The sequence below is a fragment of the Grampus griseus genome, assembly GCF_964374135.1.
Source record: "Grampus griseus genome assembly, chromosome: X".
Classification (NCBI taxonomy): Eukaryota; Metazoa; Chordata; class Mammalia; order Artiodactyla; family Delphinidae; genus Grampus; species Grampus griseus.
In genome coordinates, this window is record NC_138999.1 from 60,016,158 (window position 1) to 60,041,646 (window position 25,489).

The 25,489-nt window shown below is 42.0% G+C and overlaps 2 protein-coding genes across 4 annotated transcripts; both read left to right on the forward strand.

Moving 5' to 3' along the window:
- The first annotated feature begins 6,791 nt into the window (after positions 1–6,791).
- NONO (non-POU domain containing octamer binding) lies at positions 6,792–20,565 on the forward strand. 3 transcript variants are annotated; one of them, XM_082680748.1, is made up of 12 exons: positions 6,792–6,898; positions 7,732–7,788; positions 12,462–12,621; positions 13,758–13,951; positions 15,188–15,489; positions 16,381–16,476; positions 16,672–16,868; positions 17,212–17,296; positions 17,726–17,828; positions 18,409–18,448; positions 18,677–18,786; positions 19,521–20,565. In XM_082680748.1, exons 3-12 carry the CDS (start codon positions 12,471–12,473, stop codon positions 19,653–19,655), a joined length of 1,413 nt encoding a protein of 470 aa, XP_082536874.1. In that variant the 5' UTR covers positions 6,792–6,898; positions 7,732–7,788; positions 12,462–12,470; the 3' UTR covers positions 19,656–20,565. The 3 variants fall into 3 exon arrangements, with proteins under 3 accessions (XP_082536874.1, XP_082536873.1, XP_082536875.1); XM_082680747.1 differs by lacking the exon at positions 6,792–6,898 and adding an exon at positions 6,934–7,048; XM_082680749.1 differs by lacking the exons at positions 6,792–6,898; positions 7,732–7,788 and adding an exon at positions 6,950–7,048.
- Positions 20,566–21,144: 579 nt separating this feature from the next.
- On the forward strand, positions 21,145–24,919 carry ITGB1BP2 (integrin subunit beta 1 binding protein 2). The gene is made up of 11 exons (XM_082680852.1): positions 21,145–21,263; positions 21,520–21,569; positions 21,659–21,715; positions 21,793–21,938; positions 22,816–22,910; positions 23,017–23,075; positions 23,218–23,288; positions 23,408–23,507; positions 23,778–23,891; positions 24,140–24,202; positions 24,564–24,919. The coding sequence occupies exons 1-11, from the start codon at positions 21,200–21,202 to the stop codon at positions 24,789–24,791; spliced, it is 1,047 nt and encodes a 348-aa protein (XP_082536978.1). The 5' UTR covers positions 21,145–21,199; the 3' UTR covers positions 24,792–24,919.
- The last annotated feature ends 570 nt before the right edge of the window (positions 24,920–25,489 follow it).

The window sequence follows — 25,489 nt, forward strand, 5'->3', positions numbered from 1 at the left end:
CTACACGCCACTCTTTAACATTCACTCTCTCCTGTCCAAACATCTCTCCCAATTTGGGAGGCAACATATCCTAATTCACTCCACAGGAGGTCAACTGACTTTATGAGACACACACCCTAGGGTCTATATGGGTTCCAGGATCTCTACAGGACTTTCTGCTATGGTGCTGTCCCTTGGGAAATCAACTTAGGTTATTATTACTTCTTTAGGTCCCACTTATACTTTCTTTTTTTTAATAAGAGCTTTATTGAGATAGAATTCATATACTATACAATTTGCCCATTTAAAGTATACAACTTAATGGATTTTAGTATATTCACAGATATGTGCAACCATTAATGACCACAGTCGATTTTACATTTTCATCATTTTAAAAAGAAACCTTGTACCCTTTAGCTATCTTCCCCCATCTCTCCATCTCCCAAAACCTTATGCAAGCACTGTTCTACTTCTTTTCTCCATAGATTCCCCTATTCTGAACATTTCATATAAATAGAATCATATAATATGTGGTCTTTTGTGACTGGCTTTTTCCACTTAGCATGTTTTCAAGGTTCATCCATGTTGTAGCATGTATCAGAACTTCATTACTTTTTTATGACTGAATAATATCCCATTGTACAGATATACCGTATTTGCTTAACCATTCATCAGTTGATGTACCTTTTGGCTATTATGAATAACGCTGCTATAAACATTCACTTTTACAAGCTTTTATGTGAACACGTTTTCAGTTCTCTTGGGTAGGTAACTGGGAGTTGGGACTTCCCTGATGGTGCAGTGGTTAAGAATCCGCCTGCCAATGCAGGGGACATGGGTTCGAGCCCTGGTCTGGGAAGATCCTACGTGCCGTGGTGCAACTAAGCCCGTGCACCCTAGAGCCCTGTGCGCTGTGACTACGGAGCCCACGCACCTAGAGCCCATGCTCCGCAACAAGAGAAGCCACTGCAATGAGAAGCCCACGCACCTCAACGAAGAGTAGCCCCCACTCGTCGCAACTAGAGAAGGCCCGCGTGCAGCAACGAAGACCCAATGCAGCCAAAAAAAAAAAAAAAAAAAGATAACTGGGAGTGGCATTTCTGGATCAAATGGTAACTTTATGTTTAATTGTTTGTGGAACTGCCAAATTGTCTTCCAAAGTAGCTGCACTATTTTATATTCCCACCAGCAGAGTTCCAGTTTCTCCACATCCTTGCTAACACTCATTTGATTAATCAAAGCCCATTTATTTAGCTCTTCTTTAATTTCTTCCAACAATGTTTTATAGTTTTCAGAGTATATTTTTGCATTCTTTTGTTAAGTTTGTCCCTAAGCATTTTATTCTTTTTCATGTTATTGTAAATAGAATTGTTTCTTAATTTCATTTTCAAATTGTTCATTGCAAGTAAATAGGAATTCAATTGACATTTGTATATTGATCTTGTATCCTGCAACCCTGCTGAACTCATTTATTAGTTCTAATCTTTTTTTAGTGGATTTCTTAGGATTTTCTGTATACAAGATCATGTCATCTACAAGTAGAGATAGTTTTACTTCTTCCTTTCCATTTTGGATACCATTTATTGCTTTCTCTTGCCAATTACCCTGGCTAGAACCTCTAGTACAATGTTGAATACAGGTGGCATCCACTTATAGTTTTTGTACACTAGGCCATTCCCTTTTTGTTTTTTGTTTTTTTTGATTGATGTTACCTGTTTATCTAGTTACTTGGTAATTTACTGAGGACAGAAGTCATCCTTAGTACTGAAAAACCCCACATTATTATGTTCAGTATCTTAAAAATATTCAATAAGTATTATGTGATTGATAATGATAATTAGAAAAAAAATTGACCTCTCAGAGCCTTGCTTTGACACTTTTCATCTGTTGCTTGGCTGGCTCCTCTCACCTTAAACCAAAATGCACTAATTGACTTACCCTCTGCCTCTATTTCCTGTCCTGGTTATAACCAGACAACCAGGCACCCAAACCAGAAACCTTCAAATCATTCTAGTCTTCTACTCCTTACCTCCTATGTTTAATTGATTAAGTCCCCTTGATCCTACCTTCTAATTATTTAGATTTGGTTTCCTCTTCTCTATCCCTACAACCACTGTCTTACTTCAGGCCTTCCCCACCTTTCACCTGAAATTATTATTATTTTATTTTATTTTATTTATTTATTATAAATTTATTTAGTTTTGGTTGCGTTGGGCCTTCGTTGCTGCGCGCGGGCTTTCTCTAGTTGTGGCGAGTGGGGGCTACTCTTTGTTGTGGTGCATGGGCTTCTCAATGTGGTAGCTTCTCTGGTTGTGGAGCACGAGCTCTAGGCACGTGGGCTCAGTAGTTGTGGCTCGCAGGCCCTAGAGCACAGGCTCAGTAGTTGTGGCACATGGGCTTAGTTGCTCTGTGGCATGTGGGATGTTCCCGGACCACAGCTCGAACCCATGTCCCCTGCATTGGCAGGCTGATTCTTAACCACTGCACCACCAGAGAAGTCCCTCACCTGAAATTATTATGATTGTATTCTAGCCGGTGTCCTTATCTTCTAGCTTATCTCCTCCAATCTTTTCTACATACTGTTGCCAGGGTGATTGTGGTAAGCTGAGTAATACTCGCCCCCCCCCCAAAAAAGAAAAGATATCCATGTCCTAATTCCTAGAGCCTGTGAATGTTACCTTATATGGCAAAAAAAAGTAGGACTTTGCAGATGTGATTAAGTTAAGGATCTTTTTTTTTTTAATATTTATCTTTTGGCCGCACCGGGTCTTAGTTGTGGCATGTGGGCTCTTCATTGCCACGTGCGGGATCTTTAGTTGTGGCATGCAGGATCTACTTCCCTGACCAGGGATCGAACTCGGGTCCCCTGCACTGAGCATGGAGTCTTAACTGGTGGACCACCAGGGCAATCCCAGGTTAAGGATCTTAAGATGGGGAGATTTTCCAGGTGGTCCCTAAATATAATGACAAGTGTTGTTATAAGAGAGAGGCAGGACTTCCCTGGTGGCACAGTGGTTAAGAATCTGCCTGCCAATGCAGGGGACACGGATTCGATCCCTGGTCCGGGAAGATCCCACATGCCATGGAGCGACTAAGCCCATGCGCCACAACTACAGTGCCTGTGCTCTAGAGCCCGCGAGCCACAACTACTGAGCCCACGTGCCACAACTACTGAAGCCTGTGCGCCTAGAGCCCGTGCTCCACAACAAGAGAAGCCACCGCAATGAGAAGCCCCTGCTCCTCAACGAAGAGTAGCCTCCGCTCGCCACAACTAGAGAAAATCGACAGGCAGCAACGAAGACCCAAGGCACCCAAAAATAAATAAATAAATTTATTTTTAAAAATAAAAAAATAAAACCTAAAAAAAGGAGACAAAAAAAAACAATCTGTGGGGCTTCCCTGGTGGCACAGTGGTTGAGAGTCCGCCTGCTGATGCAGGGGACACGGATTGGTGCCCTGGTCCGGGAAGATCCCACATGCCGCGGAGCGGCTAGGCCCGTGAGCCATGGCCGCTGAGCCTGCGTGTCCGGAGCCTGTGCTCCGCAACAGGAGAGGCCACAACAGTGAGAGGCCCGCGTACCGCCAAAAAAAAAAAAAAAAAAAAGCAATCTGTTTCATGAAATCGTATGATTTTTTTAAACATCTCTGTTGGAGTATAATTGCTTTATAATGGTATGTTAGTTTCTGCTGTATAACAAAGTGAATCGGCTATACATATACATATATCCCCATATCTCCTCCCTCTTGCGTCTCCCTCCTACCCTCCCTATCCCACCCCTCAAGGTTGCCACAAAGCATATGATTTTAAACAGAGGTAATTTACCAGTGATAAAATATGAGACCTATAAATGTCTTTTAATTCATTCCCTTTACCAATCTACTCGTCCTCAACATGAACAATATGCTTCAGTATACTGAGTAGTAATGAAAAGAAAAACCATAAGTATGAGTATATTATTCTCAGCTGACTTCCTCAATGCATTTTCCAGTGGTATCTTTTTTTTCCTAGCATAGATTAGCAATGAATCCACACCACGCAAAGGATCTTGTTCATAACATAAAGTGTGCATTTGGTGGGGGGACACCCAGCATCAGTGAAAACCTCATAAAATAAGGGCTTGCTATTCTTTGGGATTTCAGTCAGTGCACATTAAAAAAGTATCTGTAGTTGCTAGCACTTTTATAGCCTCTCAGTGGAAGTTAACAGTGGCCAGAAGGGACTAACTTTATTTTGCTTTTAAAAGAAGGCATGAAAACACGTCCACCAAAACTCATGGACCACATCTACAGAGCTGATAAGGGACTAGTTTAAAAAAAAATTCAACACCTTGTTGACAAGGCTCTCAGGGAATTTAACCCGGAAGTTATTCTCTTTTTCTTAACCACTGTGCCACCAGGGAAGCCCAATATACTTCTGTGTATTTTTGAATGTTTCCTTCAATAAGTATATATTACTTTTAAAATCAGAAAAAAACCCCATTATTTTTACAAAACCCTTCAATATCTCTCCATCACCTACAGATTAAAGTAAAAAATTCTAAGCATGGCACAGGCCCTTAATTGTTTGGCCTATGTCTATCTCTCTAGGCTAATTTCCTGTCACTCAGCCTCCCCACTTCTCTTCAGCCATGACAAATTACCTAAAACATAGGTCATTCTGTCTCTGACCCTTTGCACACTGATCTCTCTGACTTCAACTTCTTAGTTAAGACCCAATTCAAAGGTGCTCTTTTCTGTGAAGGCATTCTTGATCCACTCAAGCAGAGCTACCTTTACCTCTAATATGATACTATTATTTTATTTGCCTACAGTATTGAAGTTATTTGTTTACATTAACATTTCTCTGCTTATGTTGTGATTGCCTTGAGGAGCTACACAAAAGTACAACAATTTTTCTTTTCATTTGTTATTTTAGTTTTTCAATGGTGTAAACAGCTGTCGTGATTAACAAAGTATAAGTTCATTAAAATGGTATTGAATCCATAGTAGCTTTATTTATTTATTTATTTATTTATGGCTGCATTGTGTCTCCGTTGCTGCACGAGGGCTTTCTCTAGTTGCGGCGAGCGGCGTCTACTCTTTGTTGTGGTGTGCAGGCTTCTCATTGCAGTGGCTTCTCTTGTTGCTGAGCATGGGCTCTATGCGTGCAGGCTTCAGTAGTTGTAGCGTGTGGGCTTCAGTAGTTGTGGCATGCAGGCTCAGTAGTTGTGGCATACAGGCTTAGTTGCTCCACGGCATGTGGGATCTTCCTGGACCAGGGCACAAACCCGTGTCCCCTCCATTGGCAGGCAGATTCTTAACCACTGTGCCACCAGGGAAGTCCCATAGTAGCTTTTTTGTAACTATGTATTTTTTCACTTAACAGATACTAGAAACCATCATGCTGGAGTCTCTAAAATATTAGATATGAAAAGTCCTCATAGATCTTTATGCATTTATATGGAAAGATAGCTAAAGTATTTTAAGTGAGAAAGTCATGGCTCAGAAAAGTATGTATAGCTTAATCCTACATGTATAAAAAGGTATGAAGTTTTCCCTTTGACCAGGACAGTACATAGAAAATAGAAATGCAATAATGTCATAATTGTAATCACTGGGATGAATAGAGGGAGAGACTTTTCTCTTTTTACTCTTGGGTATTGTTTGATTTTTTTTTTCTGTAAGCAAGAAAAAATGGCTTTTTCAGAATAGAGGAATTCTTTTTTCATAATAGAGGTGTTATTTATTCTCAAAAATAACAATTCCATTGGTCTAGATATGTCCAATATGGTAGCCACTAGCCATATGTGACTACTTAATTTTAGCTAATTAAAATGAAATGGAATTAACAATTCAGTTCCTCACTTGCACTCATCATATTTCAAGCCCTCAATGGCCACATATGGCCGGTAGCTACTGTATTGAACAGAGAAGATATAGAACATTTCTGTCATTGCAGAAGGTTCTAGACAGGCTCTAGATCACTGTGTCCCCACATAAGGTGGAGCCAGTCGGAACACCCTGAAACCTTGAGTGTGAATTAGTTAATTAGTGGGAATTAACTACAAACACCTATCACTTGAGTGTTGTAGCCCTTGATTAACCACAGGGCTAGTTAGGCGTTACTGAAAAATGAAGGTGATTACCTAATTGGCATCCTTTGGAATATAGAATCAGTCTGATCTGGAGGCCTACAATGTATCCATGGCAATGATGACACCTGTTGAGTCTCTGTAAATCATGAGAATAGTGATGTTTGGACTGCTGGGTTCCCTGGTTACCATGGAAATGAGGGTACTGGTTACAGTTCTTTGTAATCACACAGAGACTAAAGTATCGATCCCCCCTCCCCCATCCCTTTCTATAACCATAGCCATAGTGATGACTATTTCTGCTGGGCTTTAGGAGTAAACCTGACAGCAGGAGAAGCAACTAGAAAATCAGATTAAGTAAGGAGTGTCAGAGTGCAAGCCCTAATGAGGAAGTGTGAAAAAAGAAACATGGCGGGGCATTTTTTCAGTAGGAAAAGTCTAGATCTACTACACTGAATACAATGACATTGTTACTCTAGCTTCTTGTACAGGCGCAGTGCAGGAATTCTCAGAGCACGCCTACGCGCACATTTTCTCCCCTTCTGTTTCACTCTCTTTCCACTTTCCTCTCTCCCTTTTTTCCCCTCTCCTTTCCCCCTCCCATCACTTGGTCTTTCGGTCTTTCAGTCAGTCCGTTGATGTCTCTCCTTCCAACCCTTTATCCCCCTCCCCCCTCCTTTTCCGCCTCTAGCGGACGCAACTTGCGCATGCGCACTCGGTACAAAGCCTCGCTCTTTGTCCCCAACTGTCGTTCACACGAACTCAAGTCTTTCGCATTCGGTAGCCAATAAGATCGAAGAAATCGTGGAAAACCGATTCCGCCTCTGGAGATAAACGTTGATTGGCAGGTAAGAAAACCAATAGAGAACGCCACTTTGTAGCCCTTGGGAGCCACAGAGCTCCGTCGTCTGGTTTCCGGCGGTCGCGCGCTCTTTTCTCGGGACGGTAGAGGCCGTGTAGCGTCGCCTTTACTCTGAGGAGAAAACAGTCGGTAGAGGGTGAGTTTGGGGACGACTTAGTTCTTGTTCGAGAGGGGAGTAGGATTTTTCGCGACAGTCGGTGAAGATAGAGGCGAGAGCGAGGCTGGGTTTGGAGGGAGTTGGGCCGTTCGTTCCGAGGCCTCTTAAGGCCTTGTCCCCGCCGCCACACGGCCTCCTCAGCCCACCCGCGGAGGCCCATCGCTCTCCCCTCGCCTCGCCTTCGGCTCTAACCTGGTTCCCGTTTCCCTTCCCGCCTCTTTTCTTTGTGCGACACATCTTGGAATCTGAGCCCTGTCAGTAAGTTCCCCGGCCCTTGAGCCGACCTGGGCCTGAGGGTGTGGGGTCTATTATCCGAGAGCCCTGAAGTCGCGGCTGCAGGAGGAGGCGCTTTGTCGGGTGCTCCTCCTCTCGACCTCTTGAGGCCATTAATTCCGGAGGAGAAAGCGCCCCCCCTCCCAGCGATGTTTTTTTGTAGAAACTCTTAGCTGGGAAGTTCATCTGCTAGTCCAGACCTCGCCGCTTTCCTAGGCAGGTTCCTGGAGGCTTTTTTTTTTTTTTTTTGGTCTTGTTGCCTAGCTACTCGACCCATCTATGACATCACTTTTTAAAATGAAAATGAATGTTATGGATTTTCTATTGGGTATTTTACATTTGGAAAAATTATTGTCGAAAGTTGATGCTTTTCTTTGTGTTCTTAACAGAGAAGTCGAGGTTAGAGAGGACTGGGAGGCACTTTGCTATCTTCGGTGGAAGTTGAGGTAGGTGTAGGGGGTAGAGTTGCCAGATGAAATACAGGACACCCCGTTAGATTTGAATTTCACGTAGGCAACAGATTATTTTTTAGTATACGTTGCATGGGACTTATACTAAAAATCATTCATTTTTTAACACCTGAAATTCAAATTTAACTGTAGTGTGTTTTTATTTGATACGTCTGGCAACTGTAATGGGAGGGTGCTGGTTGCACTTACATTGTTTCTTTGTCCGACTTCTTATTACTAAAGGTCTTAAGAGACTCTTAGGAAAGGACCTTATCATGCCAGTGCCTCCTACAGCTTTCAGGCTGGTCCACATCCAGGCAGCCATCTCCGTCTGGTAGATTTTTACTAGATTTACCCCCACAGTTTCCACTAAAAAAGTTGATCCTTTTCCTGAAAATTAAGGGGACATTTATTTAGATTTCAGATATATGTGATGTAGTGTTTGGTCTGTACCTGAACAACATTTGTGCAGTTGTGTTGCAAATAGCACCAGTTTTTCTAACATAAATATGTGTTTTCTCTCAAGAAAGTCCATCAGGGTTAGACTTAAGGGCAGATAAGTAGACAGAAATCCTTACTAATGATCTTTATGCTGTGTTCTTTTCTCAGAGGCCCAGTGGTTAGGGGGCAGTGAATTTATTACCAAGATACCTGCACATACTTACAAATTATATTGGTGGTCATCATCAGAAGTACATTATAGGGACAACACTTACTGAGTACTTGCTACTTTGTGGGCACTGTTTTAGGTGATTTATACAATATTTAGTGTTCACCGTTGAATGCCTGCTTGGGAAATAAAAAACTGAAGGGAAAGATTATAAAGATTGGCAGTATGGAGACATTTATTCAACACAAAGGTAGGCAGTTTGGTTGTAAAAATATTTTTGCTAGAATGCAGAAGAGCAGGGGAAGAATGTAATTGATGACATTTGTCTAACTGGAGCACCCACCATATGTAGAATTAAGGGTAGTGGTTGCCAGCAGGAACAAGTGACCTCATTTAGTCAAAATAACCAGCCCTGTGAGATAGATGTTACAGGTGAGGAAACTGAGGCTCAGAAGTTAAGTGACATTTTAGTAAGTTTTTTGGATTCTGAACTCTAAAATCAAGGTGAGCTTGATTACACAGTTTGTAGCATAGGGATGAGTATGAGCTTTAGAGTTCAACAGACCTGAGTTCTACTCCATGCTCCATCACATTTTTGTGTGACCTTGGATGTGCATCAGTTTTCTTATTCAGAAGAATGATAGTTATGAGCATTAAATGAGATAATACGGACTTAGCACAGTGCCTGACATATAGTGGTCAATAAATATCTGGTATTATCATTTAACTACCGGGCTACACTTTCTAAAACCAAAAATAACCTCCCTTGAAGTAATTCTAAATGGTTTAGGACATCCCAGTGCTCAAGATCATTTCTACTAAGTTGTAAAATGGCTTTTTTTGAAATGGAGTGGTGAGGTGTGGTTAGGATGTAAATATAGAGTTTTTAATATTTCAGTTTTGAGTGGATCGCTATAAGGATTTCTGTTAACATATACATTGTGGGTTCCTGAATGGGATGCAGGGTATTGAGGCTGGGGCCACTGACTCTTATATTAAAGGCTGGAGGAAAAAACAAAGAGGCTCCTTGGATTCTAGCCAGAGGTAAGAACTAGTTGGAGAAATGGCTGTGGATAATTCAAGTTTCTGCTGTAGGCCACTTTGAGGTCAGGGGAATGGAGGTGTTTGATTCATGGGATTCAAATAGGAAAAGATCTGGTTCTAACGCCCACTTACCTATCCTCACCTGTAGCTGGAGTAGACTTTAAATTTTGTAGGAAATTTTTAATTTCCTACTTTTATATCTTGTTTTTAAAAACATTTTTTAAGGTATCCCATTTGCTGTGAAACTGGTACACTTATTCATGGTGCTTAAAGTTGTTACACTATGTGGCAAGAGTCACAAAGGCATTTAATTATTCTATTTTTAAGAATTTATCCTAAGGAAATCAACAGAAAGCTATAAGCAAGAAGGTATTTATTTCAGCATTTTAATAGGAAAAAGCTGAAAACAGCCTAAATGTTTCATAGGGAGTAGTTTAGTAAATTAGTGTACATCCAATTGGACTTTATGTAGCCATTAACAAGTATAATTAAGTTGACACTATAGAAATGGGGAAAGGGTGAATATACAACAATGCATTTATGATTACAGTTTTGAAATGATAGTGTATGTTTTGAAGGTAAATAAGCAAAAATGGAAATTGTGGGAGGAATATTTAGTCATGGAGGTGCCCCAAGATTTAGCTGTGAGCATTGTTTATAATGGTGAAAAGTTAGAAACAGCCCAAGTGTCCCAACACAATAGGGGCTTGGTTGACAGCTGAATACTTTGTCTGCCAACAGTAAATGTAGAAGATTTAGTGACATGGAATATACCATTTAGAATACATACAAATGTATAAATCAGTGACTGAAAGGGTATACCAAAATGTTAACAGTGACTTTTGTAGTGGTGGGTCTTCGGGGTTTTCTTTATTTTTATTTCTACGTTTTCTATGTTAAAGATGTATTTTGTACCTTATTAATGAGAAACAAAAGATTAATGAAATGATACAAATGAGAATTCAAGTCTTGGCTTGAATGTCAGGTTTCTAGTGAGGCTAACCTCACAGGTCTATTTAAAATTGCAATCTTCCCCCTTCCACTCCCTGTCCATTTTTCCCCCCCCCTCCACCCCCTTTTCTTTATTTTCCCCTACACTTAACCTCTTCTTAAGTACTGTGTAATTTAATTATTATATATATTGTTTTCTCTCCCTGGAAGGCTATCACTGCTGAAGGCAAGAATCTGCTTTGTTCATTGACGCATCCCAAGCACCTAGAATAGTGCCTAGCAAATAGGAAGCATTCAGTGAATATTTGTTGAATGAATTAGTTTAAAAAATTAGTAAAAAAATTATCAATCTACAAGCAGGACAGATTTCATTTTTGCCCACCTTCTGTTTCTTATCTACATTCATGCATTTAAAAAAACACTTCCCCTCTTAAAGCATCAAACATTTTTCATGTTTACATGGTCTTTATAATTTTTAATGCTGTGTAACATTCCATTGTATAGATGTACCACAATTTATTAAAAACACTGCCCCTAATTTTGGGTACCTAAGTCATTTTTATCATTTTTGTTACCAGAAAGCCCATAACAGTGAGTATTTCTTGGATGTAGTTTTAAATTTTAAAATGATATTCTTAGGATAAATTACTGGAAGTAGAATTCCTGAGTTAAAAGAATAGGAACATCTTGATAGCTCTTGTTACCTATTGTCTTATGAAACAACTTTTGGATACAGAACTTAATTGCATTGATGTTTTCAGTTTGGGTGGGATATGATATAAAATGTATTAGAAAGTTTTTATACACATAGAAGTATTCTTATATACCCATAATCCAAAATCAACAGTTATTAAGCCTTTGTCACATTTTTTTTTGTCTGAGGAATATAATTTCTTTTAAAGGAATCATGTTAATAATAGAGTATTCAGGGAAAAGGTCCTTTTCTGCATCTTTCCTTCAGTTAAATCTGACTGGAGGGTCCTGTGTTGAGGGGAAAAGATTCAGGATTGATTTTGCCCTTTAATTTACTGGAGAACTGCCTTTGGATGAGGAAGATGGTCCTCACTTTGTTAACCTGATCCATTAGGAAATTTCCATTTTAAAACCATCAACTTTTGTATTCAGTCTGGATTATACCAGGAGTTTTCATTTAATTTTATGCTGCTTTTTTTTTTTTTTTTTTTTTTTTGGCCACACCTGTGTGGCTTATGGGATCTCAGTTCTCCAGCCAGGGATTTAACTCAGGCCACAGTAGTGAAAGCCCAGAATCCTAACCACTAGGCCACCAGGGAACTCCCTTATGTTGATTTTTAAATGACAGAATTTAAGATTTTATGATTGTATAATTTTGTATTTGCTGCTTTTATTGCTTTGGTAGTCGTTTATTTTTCCATTGTGATTAATAGCAGTATTTACCTAGTGTTTACTATATGCCAGTACAGAACTAGTGTTTCACATACTCATTAATCTTTATAGCTACTTTGAGAGGTAGGTATTTTTATTATTCCCTTTATAACAGCTTAAGAAACTGGTGCAGAAGTAATTTACTAAGTAGTACATGGCTAGTAAGTAAGTATTAGGACCATGCTTCAAATCTAAGTATATCTAACTCCATAGCCCATACTTTTCCTGCTGTTCATTCCACAGTATCTACTGTAGGCTAGGACTGCAAGGTACCAGAGAAGAACAAGACTTATTATTAGTCCTTGTGATAACTAGAATCTGTTTTAGTCATTGTGTTTTAAAGTGTGCTTTAATATTATGATAAGGCCAATTTTTAGGAAGTAGATTCTTTTGGGAAAGTAGTTTCCTATTAATCCATATAGTTATTGAACTGGAAGTTTCCTCAAGTCATTCTAGTGCAAGCTGTTCTTATCTAGTACTTGTCTAGTTTCTATGTACAACATAACTGCTAGTGCTGGTGGTTTTTAGATTTTTGAATTGTACTCCTTTGCCATACTTGTTAAAAATAATACCAAAGGTGATTAATGACATACAAGTCATCAGGAAGATGGCTGATTGTGCTCTTAGCACTGAATGTATTTGACCTACCGTTTCTTTTTAGGGTGCAAAAATGCAGAGCAATAAAACTTTTAACTTGGAGAAACAAAACCACACTCCGAGGAAACATCATCAGCATCACCATCAGCAGCACCACCAGCAGCAACAGCAGCAGCCACCACCTCCACCAATACCTGCAAATGGGCAACAAGCCAGCAGCCAAAGTGAGTACATGCTAGGTAGTGGGGTAGAAATAGGTCCCTTCTTGGGAATAGTTTCTGGATTTTTAGATTAGATTCTTGGGATTATAAAGTAATGGGCCTTTGTAGCACACCTTTGTTGTTCTTTTCTCTATTTACCTCTTAATACTTAGGATAGAAAAAGGCTGATTCTCTGAAATAAGGAGCAGACATGTAGGATAGCAGTTGAGTACAGGTTGCTTTGCTGCATTGGCACATTCTGTTGCTAGACAGATGGCTGCATGCTTTACCTCAGAGCTTGGTTCTTAGAGGTAAGCATCAGATGACTAGTACATAGAGAAAATATAGAAAAGGTCTTTAAGACTTAATGGAGAAGAAATCTGGTATTAAGTATTATATTTTTATCTTGGGGCCTGTGCCACCCCATTTTTTAAAAAAATATTTATTTATTTATTTGATTGCACTGGGTCTTAGTTGCAGCAGGCAGGCTTCCCAGTTGTGGCATGCGAACTCCCAGCCTTGGCATGCATGTGGGATCTAGTTCCCTGACCAGGGATCAAACCCGAGCCCCCTGCATTGGGAGCCTGGAGTCCTGTACACTGTGCCACCAGGGAAATCTCTGTGCCACCCCATTTTTAATCAGAGTAAAAGGTCTTTAAAGGTATGTTTCCATCCATTCAGCAAATTTTGAGCACCTGTTGTGTGCCTCTAAGACTACAACCAACCTCAACCCTCTTTTATTTCCAGAGATTCCTACAAAGAATACTCTTTCCTAACTCATTCTTTTCATTCCATTACCCCAAGCCTGAAAGAATGGGAACTGTTAAGGTTATGAAGATTAGTGAGGGATTGGGAAATGGAAGAATTATGTTTTAAATGTAAAAATCTGATCTCTTCTGATCTAGGGCTCCTTGACTTGCTTAATTTTCTCTTTCTGTCTCTGAGTTAGTCCGGGGTGGCTCCTGGCCCATAGTAGAGTTGTTAAGAAGTCTCCCCAGATCTCTGCCTACTGCTTTCACATTCTAAGGTGCAATTTACCGATAAGTGGTTAGTGGATAGATTCCATTGGGAAATGGTGTTTGACTTCTCTACAGCAATTATATTGCCCATCTAGCGGCAGTTGTAACTCTTTGAGAATGTGACTGTGTGTCTTCTCTCAGATGAAGGCTTGACTATTGACCTGAAGAATTTTAGGAAACCAGGAGAGAAGACCTTCACCCAGCGTAGCCGGCTCTTTGTGGGCAATCTTCCTCCTGACATCACTGAGGAGGAAATGAGGAAACTATTTGAGAAATATGGGAAGGCAGGCGAAGTCTTCATTCATAAGGACAAGGGCTTTGGCTTTATCCGCTTGGTGAGCAACTGTGGGCTTTTAGAGCATGTGCTCTAAAAGGTGGGGAAGCTGGGCAATGATGGATATGGAAAGTTAGGCAGTAGACATAATTCTCAGATGATATTAAAAGCTTATAGTTACAGTTGGCGGAACAGGACAAAAATGCAGATTTTATTTTAATTTTTCCTCATAGGTTTTTGTTTTGTTTCAAGGACAACATAGGTTTATTTGCCTAGGACTCTGGGGATAAAGTATGCCCTTTGGAACTTTTTTTGTTTTAATTCGGAAATTTCAAACATACAGAAGTGGAGTGAATAGTATAATGAACCTGCATGTACTCGTTACCCAGCTTCAGTAACTATCAACTCATAGTTAATTTTGTTTTATCTCTACCCTTCTATTTACTGCTCCCCACAAATATTTTAATAAATTAGACTTTTTTCCAAAAAAAAATGAAAAAAGGTTTTTATTTTAGTAATGATCAAGGTTTATATAATTTATTTCCAAAGCCCTTACACATATGTTATCTCACTTAAGATTCGTCAAAACCTTGAGGGAACAGTTTTATTTGTATCCATTTTTTAAAAAATTTTAAGTGTAGATCTTTTAAAAAAATCTGATTTGATTTAGGAAATTTGTTTAAGTGCATGGGGGAAACGTTTCTGGGCATTATCTATCTCCATAAATGAGGGACATAATGTGCTAGCAAGATCACTGGATGTTACGGTCAGAACTAGTCTTCATTCCAGATCTACCACTAACTATATAGGCAAGTCATTTTTTCTAGGGCTCAGCTTCCTCTTCAGTAATGTGGAGGGTCCCATCAAGGTCTGTGGTTCTAAAGAGGCCTCTTGTAGGGCATAGTGATTCTGGTTAAACTTGTATGTAGCTAGCAAAAATTAAAATAATTCTGGCTGCTGTATTTTAAGGGTAGGCTTTATGATGGTCATTCTTGTCCAGATGATCTGTTAACATTTCAGGGAATAGCCTATGATACCAGTGACCATGTAAGTGGTATTAACTCTAGAATTTCCAGTTGATATATTGCAAGGCCATCAGAGAAATTAGGCTAACCAAAGAGTTATCTGAAACACCTGACTCCATTCTTCCAGTTCTATCCATGTTTCTTTGTATGCTTGTTGCCAAGGGTTTTTTGGGTTTTTTTGGAGACATTGAGCTATTCTTCTTGAGGCTCTTGATGGCTGTGTACGTGATCTTTGTCCAACTGAGTTATTCTGACTTTCCTCTGCTTCCTAGGAAACACGAACCCTAGCAGAGATTGCCAAAGTGGAACTGGACAACATGCCGCTCCGTGGAAAGCAGCTGCGTGTGCGCTTTGCCTGCCATAGTGCATCCCTTACAGTCCGAAACCTTCCTCAGTATGTGTCCAATGAACTGCTGGAGGAAGCCTTTTCTGTGTTCGGCCAGGTGGAGAGGGCTGTAGTCATTGTGGATGATCGAGGAAGGCCCTCAGGAAAAGGCATTGTTGAATTCTCAGGGAAGCCAGCGGCTCGGAAAGCTCTGGACAGATGCAGTGAAGGCTCCTTCCTGCTAACCACGTGAGTGAGGGGTCATTTTCAGAAACATACCTTAAATGCTACTTCCTTCTGTGGTCTGGGGAGCTAGCCTCTAAGAACCATGTTCCTGTGTTCATTTAAAGACTTTTGATATAATTCAGCTCTAGTAGAGTTTTCAGTGTACTCTTAAATTAATGGAAATGGTATGAGGATTTAAAAATAAACCTTTGCAGTCTTTCAGTAGGTTGTCATTTAATCAGTGTTAAGTCTCCCCTTATGGTGAAGTTTTAGAACTCTAAAAAGTTGTTTTGTGCATGTAGCATCTCTCTTAGTATTTACCCCAAGTCGTTACCTTGAGTTCTGTAGATACCATATATAAAGGCTGCACTTGGAACGTCCCTGATGGCCCAGTGGTTAAGAATCTGCCTGGCAATGCAGGGGACATGGGTTTGATCCCTGGTCCGGGAAGATCCCACGTGCCACGGAGCAACTAAGCCCATGAGCCACAATACTGAGCCCACACACCACAACGACTGAAGCCCGTGTGCCTAGAGCCAGTGCTCTTCAACAAGAGAAGCCACCATGATGAGAAGCCCCCACACCACAACGAAGAGTAGCCCCTGCTTACCGCAACTAGAGAAAGCCTATGCGCAGCAGCAAAGACCCAATGCAGCCAAAAAAATAAATAAAATTTAAAAATAAATAAATAAAGGCTGCACTTAAGTCCTCCACCTACTTAGACTGTATTCAGAGATCTGAAACCTGACTCTATCCTGTCAACCCCAGATTCCACATGATGCCATTAAAAGGGCGTGGTTACTTAGGACTGGGTATAAAAACCCCTTCAGAAGTATGTTTAATTGTCCAGTCCTGACCCCTAACTAGTTCACTGTGCCGGTATAATTTGATTAACACTGAGCGTCTCTCTCCCAGATTTCCTCGACCTGTGACTGTGGAGCCCATGGACCAGTTAGATGATGAAGAGGGACTCCCAGAGAAGCTGGTTATAAAGAACCAGCAATTTCACAAGTATGTGGTCCTGATAGATTCCCTGTTAGGTATTTGCCTGTTCTTAAGGAAGCTTGTAAAGAGATGTGTAAAAGAGGCACATCTTTGCTGTATGTGTTCACTGGCAGCCATCGTCTTGGCCCTCAGGAGGAATGTAGTGTTTTGTTGGGAAAATCTTGGACAAAAGTTTTAGTAACCTAGGAACCTTGTGTATAGGGAGCGAGAGCAGCCACCCAGATTTGCACAGCCTGGCTCCTTTGAGTATGAGTATGCCATGCGCTGGAAGGCACTTATTGAGATGGAGAAGCAGCAGCAGGACCAAGTGGACCGAAACATTAAGGAAGCTCGTGAGAAGCTGGAGATGGAGATGGAGGCTGCTCGCCATGAGCACCAGGTCATGCTAATGAGGCAGGGTGAGTATCGGCCTGTAAGTCTTATAACTAGAAGAAGGACAGAGTAACTTTTTTCAGGAGTTTCTTTATCAATCAGTAGAGAAAGGCCTAAACTTCAACTTTTATTCTCTGAAATATTTTGTTGATCTTGGTAGGCAAATGAGCTTGGAGATGTGGCAGAGGATACTGGATTCTGTGGAGAAGGAAATAATAGGTTTGACTTCATTTTTGGAATCTGGATACCTCGGATGGCCACTCAGGGATTAAATATCCCCTTTGCTTTCTGGATCTATCTTTATGGAAAATTACTGGGCCTATATGAGGATCATGAAGAATACGCTCAGTCAGTCTGTTGTTTTCATAGATTTGATGAGGCGTCAAGAAGAACTTAGGAGGATGGAAGAGCTGCACAACCAAGAAGTGCAAAAACGAAAGCAGCTGGAGCTCAGGTAACTCTTTTCTCCAACCCTTTTTATCTGACAACTTTAAAATGTAATGTCTCTCTCCTGTTTCCTACCACCATGCTACCTCATGCATTTGTAAATATGTTGGCAAATATTTCCTGGCTGCTTCTCAAGTTCTCCCTTTAGATGGGAGATGTTTCAGGTACCCATGGTTCTAGGAATTCCTGGGACTGCGCTAAAGAGGAAAGCAGCTGAGTGCTGGTCTTATGAGACTGGCTCCTTTGGGAAAGAACTTTTTTCCCTGAAGGACACATCTGGGTTGTTTTAGGGCTGGGCACATTTAACAGTGAGTTTCCTGGAGAGCTATGATAGTTTTCAGTAGGCTCTTGATCTCCTTGGCTGAGTCCCCTATTAAGATAATCTGTTCGAGTTTTGGAATGCCTCTGCTTAAATATCTTGGTGACCTCTCTGTAGGCAGGAAGAGGAGCGCAGGCGCCGTGAGGAAGAGATGCGGCGGCAACAAGAAGAAATGATGCGACGACAGCAGGAAGGATTCAAGGGAACATTCCCTGATGCGGTATTATCTCCCATGTGCCCATGATATGAAAAACTCATCATGAATTGTCCATTAGGACTATTAAAAACACACTAGGCTATGACCAATTTTTCCATTCTATGACACTCCTTATAGAAAGAAGCATTCATAGGAAGGAAAGGTAAGGTTTGAAGAGGAGCTCTTGCCTCACAGGCAATTTAGGATGAAAAGCTGGGAGGCCATTGTATGCTGTTTAAACTCAGTGACTGCAGGATCAGATAGACCCAGTCCTGTAGCAGCCTTGACTGGTCTTCTGATGTCCTTGGCAGCTGTACAGGTTGGAGCCCTAGAAGAAATCAGCTATGTCTGTCCTTTTCTTTCATCTTTCCTTCTGTTCCTAATAGGAAACTCTGACTTGTGTCCTAGTAGCTCTAATCTTGAATTCATTGTATAGCTGTAATGAGTTCAAGGAGCTGTTGTTGATGTTCTTCCTCAGCTTGGTCTCAGTGCACTTAGGATGTGTTATCACTGTCTACTTCCCTTAGTATGTGGGCCTCAGTGGATTGTGGTAGAATGAATGCAGTGCTGTCGTGGACTGTCTTGAGTATTTTTTGTTTTTCAGAGAGAGCAGGAGATACGAATGGGCCAGATGGCTATGGGAGGTAAGGACTTAAGGGGTTAATGGCTCTGATTTCCTTTTTTGTCTCGTCTCTGGTAAACTAGGTAGCTTCTCCTACCTAGTCCAAATTTAAGAGGCTTGACATTTCTGGGAGCATCATTTTGGTGGGAGGGTAACATGTCTTAGCCCAGAGATCTTGAATTATTTCCTTTGGCATAGAAAAAGACTGACAATCTCTGTCTCCTATACTGATCACACTGCTCTGCTTTAGGTGCTATGGGCATAAACAACAGAGGCGCTATGCCCCCTGCTCCTGTGCCAGCTGGTACCCCAGCTCCTCCAGGACCTGCCACTATGATGCCAGATGGAACCTTGGGATTGGTAATAAACTGCAGGGCCTTATAGTAACTCTAAATGGTAATAGGAGGAGGAAAGACTTTGCCTTCGTGATCCCTGGGCCTGCCACAATTTTGCTACAGATAACAGTTTTTAGGATCACTGTTATCCATGAAATATTACCTCAAGATCTTTGTTTGGAGTCTTGTGCAAACCCAGTCTCAGACTATATTTTACCCAGGAGTTAAGCAAATAACTGTCTGACTGGGTAGTCTTGATTGACTGTTTAGTTGCTACCCTGGGTGAACAGGTTCTTCTTTGGAGGGAAGGCAACGAAGGCTAGGCATTATCACATAAAATAGATGTGAGTCCAAAAGCTTTATGGCTCATACAATCCTGAGGTGGTTTTAGTTCTACTGTCAAAATGTTTCAATTAGATAGGCTTAAGGTTGCTGAAGAGTGATGGCCTGCCCTCGTCCATATACCTGGTTCAGGAAAAAGGACGTGGCTAGCACTTATCCAGCCTAGGAATTTAGTATGTAATATTGCTTAGCATGTAGAAATACGAATAAAAAGTTAAAGGTAGGATGGTTGGGTAGGACTGTATTTCAGGCTACTTTCCTTTTAGGGATAGCCACTAGAGTTCTAAACAGGCTTGGTCAACCCTACCATCAGGAGCCTTGAATAGTTGGGTGGAAATGGCCTCCGGGGAGGGACTACAGATGGGTGGGAAGCTAGGGCATAGGTTCTATTATAACATTGCTCTCTTTCTCTTTAAGACCCCACCAACAACTGAACGCTTTGGCCAAGCTGCTACAATGGAAGGAATTGGGGCAATTGGTGGAACCCCTCCTGCATTCAACCGTGCAGCTCCTGGAGCTGAATTTGCTCCAAACAAACGTCGCCGATACTAATAAAATTGCAGTGTCTAGTTTCCCAAAACCCTTAAAAGAAGGACCCTTTTTGGAAGATGAATTCTACCCTGGAAAAGTGTACTAGGTGAATTCTACCCTGGAAAAGTGTTAGGGATTCCTCCCGATAGTTAGGTCTTCCCTGCCTGTAGTACTCTAGGGAGTATGCTGGAGGCAGAGGGTAAGGGAGGGGCGATATTTAACAAATCAGTTCTGTGTGGTATATCCTTTAACTAACCAGTTCTGTGTGGTGCATTCCTAAAGTCTCATGTGATTGTTGAGAGCCTGAGGGGCGGGGAGCCATGACAAAATGGATCCAGTTAGGGCCATTAATCTTAATCATTCCACTCTTTGTCCACCCTGTTCTATTTGCTTTCTTGTCCTTACACCCCCCATCCCAGAGACACTGCCACATATACCACAAAAACCAAACATCCCCCAATGACCTTGGCCCCATTGCTCCATTCACTCCCAGGTGGGAATTCAGGCAGATGTCCACAGAGGTCACAGGCAACATACATACGGTTCTGTTATATCCCATATATTATGCCTTTGTGTCCTAAGGAAGACATTTTCTCTTAGAGATTTTCATTTAGTATATCTTTAAAAAAAACTGTTGTGTTAAACTTGCCTCCATCTTTTTCTTGGGTAAGGACAACTCAGAAATGGCCCTTTTGTGTCTATGATATTGCTGTTCACAGCTTTTCTTGATAGGCCTAGTACAATCTTGAGAATAGGGTTGCTGTATGCTGAAGGTCAGACAGTAGCTCTTAGCTTTGCCTATCTTAGGTAGTTATGCTGTGCATTTTTTATTGGTGTACCATGATTGATTTGTCCCTGATACCTTTGGAGTTTTTCTGAGAAATGAAGTAATGCAACATCAACTTATTAAAATACATTTTAAGCCTTTTAATTTTCTGTGCTGTTTTTGAAGGGGCAAGGAGGGAGGGGAGTTCTGTCTCAGATGAGCACAAGGCTATAAGAATAATCCTTTATGACCTTTTGCTTAAAGTATTAACCATCTATCCAGGCAAATATGGGGAGGTTGGATGCATGCTATGACTGAAGTGGTTGACAAAGATCCGGGGCTATTGGTGGTACACAGAAGTAATGAGGATGGGAGGAAAGCTGCTGCTCTGAAAGGGAGAAAATGGGCTGGAGGAATTGGGATACCTTCAAGCTGGGAGGGGGCTCAAAATTGGTATTCATTTCTGAGCAGCTGCTGGTATGTCAGAGGCTTGGAATTGGCATGGTAAATCTAAAACCGTCTCAGCAGTGGTTAGCTGACCTCACCCAAGTTCCAAGCCCTACTCTGCTTGATCCTTTTTTCTTGAGCCTCAGAGCTAAAATGTTCCTGAGCTCTTTCCTATTGGCTGGGCAGACCAATTGAAGTTCCCTTGCCCATGTTAGGAGGTGTACGCCTCCTGAACTAAAGATAGAAACAGCTGGCCCTTCCAGGCAGCTAAAAGCCTCCAGACTAAGAGGTGTTCCCCACTCGGCAGCCAGACTCCTTGAAACACCCTTTCAATAATTCTACCAACGCCTCCATGTCTCTACTCTGCCGTAACAAAGGCTGTGGGCAGCACTTTGACCCCCAAACCAACCTTCCTGGTGAGTAATCCTGACCTTGCCAGGAGCTCTGTGAGTGCTGGGGGAGTTGTCAGCTGTGGGCACTCTGTTAAAGGAAGAAAGAAAAGAAAAATTTAGTGTACCTGCCATAGTTAATTGGTCTGAGTGATTTTCAGTCTTTACTGATTTTTTTTACATCATATGGAAAGACTGTAAGCATATAAACCTGGAAAAAAGGTAAGAAGTGATGTTTGGTATAGTATCTTTCCTTCCTTGATCCTTCTACCGGTATCCACAGATTCCTGTTGCCATCACCCTGGGGTCCCAATCTTCCATGATGCACTTAAGGTGAGGAATAGGCAAGGGGGGATAGCAAGAGCATTTCGCAAAAGAAATATAGCCAGGAATCTAAGCTGAGCTGGATCTCTTGTTATCAGGGTTGGTCCTGCTGCCGGAAGCGAACTGTAGATTTCTCTGAGTTCTTAAACATCAAGGTAAATTCTTTACTTCCTGGGATTCTGCCCCTAACAGAAGGATTCTATCCCTAATCCTCTCTCCTTATCTGTACTAGGGCTGTACTGTGGGACCACACTGTGCTGAGAAGCTCCCTGAGACCCCTCAACCTGAGGGCCCTGCCACAAGCAGTTCACTTCAGGAGCAAAAACCTCCGAATACGATTCCAAAGTCAGCAGAGACTTTGCGCCGAGAGAGGCCCAAGTAAAGAGGAGGAGGTCCCTGGGTTTTTCCTACATTAACGGAGCTTACTAGGGGTGATTAATGGGTCATTGAGGTTTGGGGACTAGTCACTAGAGGTGTCAGGAGACCCAAGGGTCAAGGCTTGGTGTATCTTTGGTGCCTTAGGTGAAATTTGTGTCCGGAAATAATGTCCTTTGTGCTAAAGTGGTACGGGGTGATGGGATAGGTATTCTGTGGGGTTTTTTTGTTTTGTTTTTTTGGGGGTTTTTTTGGCCGCTCCGTCTGGCATGTGGGATCTTAGTTCCCTGACCAGGGATTGAACCCGTGCCCATGCGGTGGAAGCACAGTTAACCACTGGACCGCCAGGGAAGTCCTGGGATAGGTATTTTGAATCAATAGAGTAGATAGCCTCTCGTGAATACATACTTAGTTATAATACAAGGGGGATTGTTGAGAATGACTTTTTTTTTCTTTTGGAAAAGAGCTTTAAAATAAGGTTTGCATCAAGAAAAGGATGTAGTAGTATTGGCAGCCAGGAGACTGCAGAGAAGAATAAGTTAATTTTGTGGAAATAGTATGAGCAACAGAAGAAAGTCATATTAGGTCTATAACTAATTAGATGAAGAAGAAGAGGGAATGATGCAGTTCTGCAGAGAAATATGGTTGGATTTAGAGCTACTGAATAGATGGGCAAGAGGAGCCCTGGAGAATTCCCCAGGGTTCAAGGATTTGGCATGTCCACAGAGAAGAAAATTGGCAATGGGGTTGCTACCCATCTTCTCTAACCCTGCTCCACTTTCACCAGACTTCTTCGATTCCATTACCAGTGGTGGGAAGGTTGGCGCTGTTGATCACGGTTAGTGGGTCAGGACTAAATCACCCCACCCATACTCCCTAGGTCAGAGTTGCCTCCAAAGCTGCTTCCGCTAAATATATCCCAAGCCCTGGGAATGGCACTGGAACAGAAGGAATTAGACCAAGAACCTGGAGCAGGTAAGTGGATCTTTAGTAGGACAGGCTTCACAGGCAGGAATTTAGTGAAAGTGGCAATTGGGTGGAGGAAATGAATAGGGTTCCTGACTCTGTTTCCTTTGCCCAGGACTTGACAGTAGTCTGATCCAGACTGGTGCCAGCTGCCAGAACCCAGGATGTGATGCTGTGAGTGAGAGTTTGTGGAGGACTCAAGCATGTGGTTGAGAGATGCCATGCCTGAGGGATAACTGGGTATAGATATGAGGCTGCATAGGGTACATTTTTAAATGACCCAATTCTTTTCCTGATTCTCCTTTATCTGTCTTAGGTTTACCAAGGCCCGGAGAGTGATGCTACTCCATGTACCTACCACCCAGGAGCACCTCGATTCCATGAGGGGTGATGGAGGGGACTGGGTGGGCTGTGAGACAGGTTTCTCCCAATGTTGACCTTAAGATGGAAGTGGGGGCTTGTGGGGACGGGAAAGGAGAGTCAGTTGAATTCTATTCCTACCTCAGGATGAAATCTTGGAGTTGTTGTGGTATCCAGACCCTGGATTTTGGGGCATTCCTGGCACAGCCAGGGTGCAGAGTTGGTAGACATGACTGGGGGAAGCAGGTAAGTCCCGACTTTCCTGAACTCTTGATTAGAACCCAATTCCAAAATAATTTCTTCTCCCTGTACCTCATGGCCAAGCTCTGTATCTTCTCCCTTTTGCATGGACCAAATAAGATTCTGCTCCTTATCCTTTACCAGCCCAGTGGTTTTGCAGTATGAGGTAATGTTAATCTTTCTGACACTCTCTGTCTCTTCTCCACATATACCATGAGAACGCCCCTTGGGTTAAGAGTTCATTCTTACCACCCACTTTTCACGTCTTCTTTTTAGCTGCCAGCATCTTGCCGTCATGATTGGCACCAGACAGATTCCTTAGTAGTGGTGACTGTATACGGCCAGATTCCACTTCCTGCGTTCAACTGGGTGAAGGCCAGTCAAACTGAGGTGAGGAACGTCTGATGCTGGATGGGAAGCCAGTGAATTGGGTGATATTATAATCTTACAGGCAGAGTCGTCGTAGGCAGTAAACATGTAGGCTCCATAGTCCTCTGAGAGGAAGGTAGAGCTGTTAGGTCAGGGTTATCTGGCTGACCCGTGGATGTAGGGATTACACCACTGGCCTGCTTCTCTGTCGTAATTACTTGTTCTGACCTTCTGGGATTGTTACTACCCCTGTAATTCTTTTCTCTCAGCTTCATGTCCACATTGTCTTTGATGGTAACCGTGTGTTCCAAGCACAGATGAAGCTCTGGGGGGTAAGTGAAGATAAGGGGGCACAGGAGGGGGAGGCAGATGGGGTAAAAAGAAGGGCCAGGCTGGAATGAATAGAGGGTGTCTTGAGGGAAGGAGTTGTAGTGGGAAAGTGGAGGTTTTCTCTTCATTTGCTTTGATATTCTCTCTCTCTCCCTCTTCCTCCCTCTTTTTCTCCCTCTCCCCCCCCAACTCCCCTTTCTTTCCTCTTTCTCTCTCTCCCTTACTTATTTCTTCCCTATATTTTTCCCCACCTTGCATTTTTTATTTTTCTCCCTGTCATTCATCACCATCCTACCCTGACTCCAATCCCTTTGATTTCCTCATTTTCTCTTCTGTGTTCCACTATCTTTCCCTCCTCCTCAGGTCATAAACGTGGAGCAGAGCTCTGTCTCCTTGATGCCATCTCGGGTTGAAATCTCCCTGGTCAAGGCTGACCCAGGATCCTGGGCCCAGCTGGAGCACCCCGATGCACTGGCTGAGAAGGCTAAGGCAGGGGTTGGGTTAGAGATGGATGAGGAAGAATCTGAGGATTCAGATGATGACCTGAGCTGGACAGAGGAGGAGGAAGAGGAGGAAGTGATGGGGGAGTAGTGACACCAGACAGTCAAGTGTCTAGATAGGACCTCAGTGACTCCCTTAGGATCTCAGAGACCAGGATATGGTTGGCCATGTGGTGTCATTGAGCAGCAGGAGGCAGAAGGAGGGGAGAACAAAAGTGTCCCAACCATTCTGTTTTTTTCCCTTAAATAAATCTTGTATTCTGCAGTTTCACATAGTGTCGTTCTCTCACCTCACTATCTAAGATTGTATTCGTTCCCTCCAACTTCCGTGTGTGTGCAACACACATGTGTGAAAAAAGCACATGTAATCAATTCTTCACAACCACCAAGTATTTACTGAGTACTTACTATGTGCCCAGTTATATGTTAGGTGGTTTAGAGGTATCTGAGAAACAGAAGACTCATTCATTCCTCTCAGGAAAATTGTAGTCAGACTGACAAGTCAAGGCTCTACATGAGATAATAATAAACATTATCAGGTAGTTTAACTGAGTGCTAAATTGTGCAGTACAGTTTTGAAAAGCTGTAGGAGTTGAGAGAATGGAGTGATTAATGTGGACTGTAGTAGAAAGGGAAAGCTCCATGGAAGAAGTACATTTTTTACAGCTTTAATTAGATACAATACACACCCCATACAATTTGCCCGTTCAAAGTGTAAAATTCAGGGTTTTTTTTTTTAGTGTACTCAGAGTTGTACAACCACAATCAATTTTACAATGTTTTCATCAC

Coding starts and splice junctions, on each gene's coding strand:
- NONO (XM_082680748.1), top strand. CDS start 12,471: ATGCAGAGCAATAAAACTTTTAACTTGGAGAAACAAAACCACACTCCG. Junction 13,952..15,187: donor GCTTTGGCTTTATCCGCTTG/GTGAGCAACTGT, acceptor TCTGCTTCCTAG/GAAACACGAACCCTAGCAGA. Junction 15,490..16,380: donor GGCTCCTTCCTGCTAACCAC/GTGAGTGAGGGG, acceptor TCTCTCTCCCAG/ATTTCCTCGACCTGTGACTG.
- ITGB1BP2 (XM_082680852.1), top strand. CDS start 21,200: ATGTCTCTACTCTGCCGTAACAAAGGCTGTGGGCAGCACTTTGACCCC. Junction 21,716..21,792: donor CTGAGTTCTTAAACATCAAG/GTAAATTCTTTA, acceptor TATCTGTACTAG/GGCTGTACTGTGGGACCACA. Junction 23,508..23,777: donor GACATGACTGGGGGAAGCAG/GTAAGTCCCGAC, acceptor TCTTCTTTTTAG/CTGCCAGCATCTTGCCGTCA.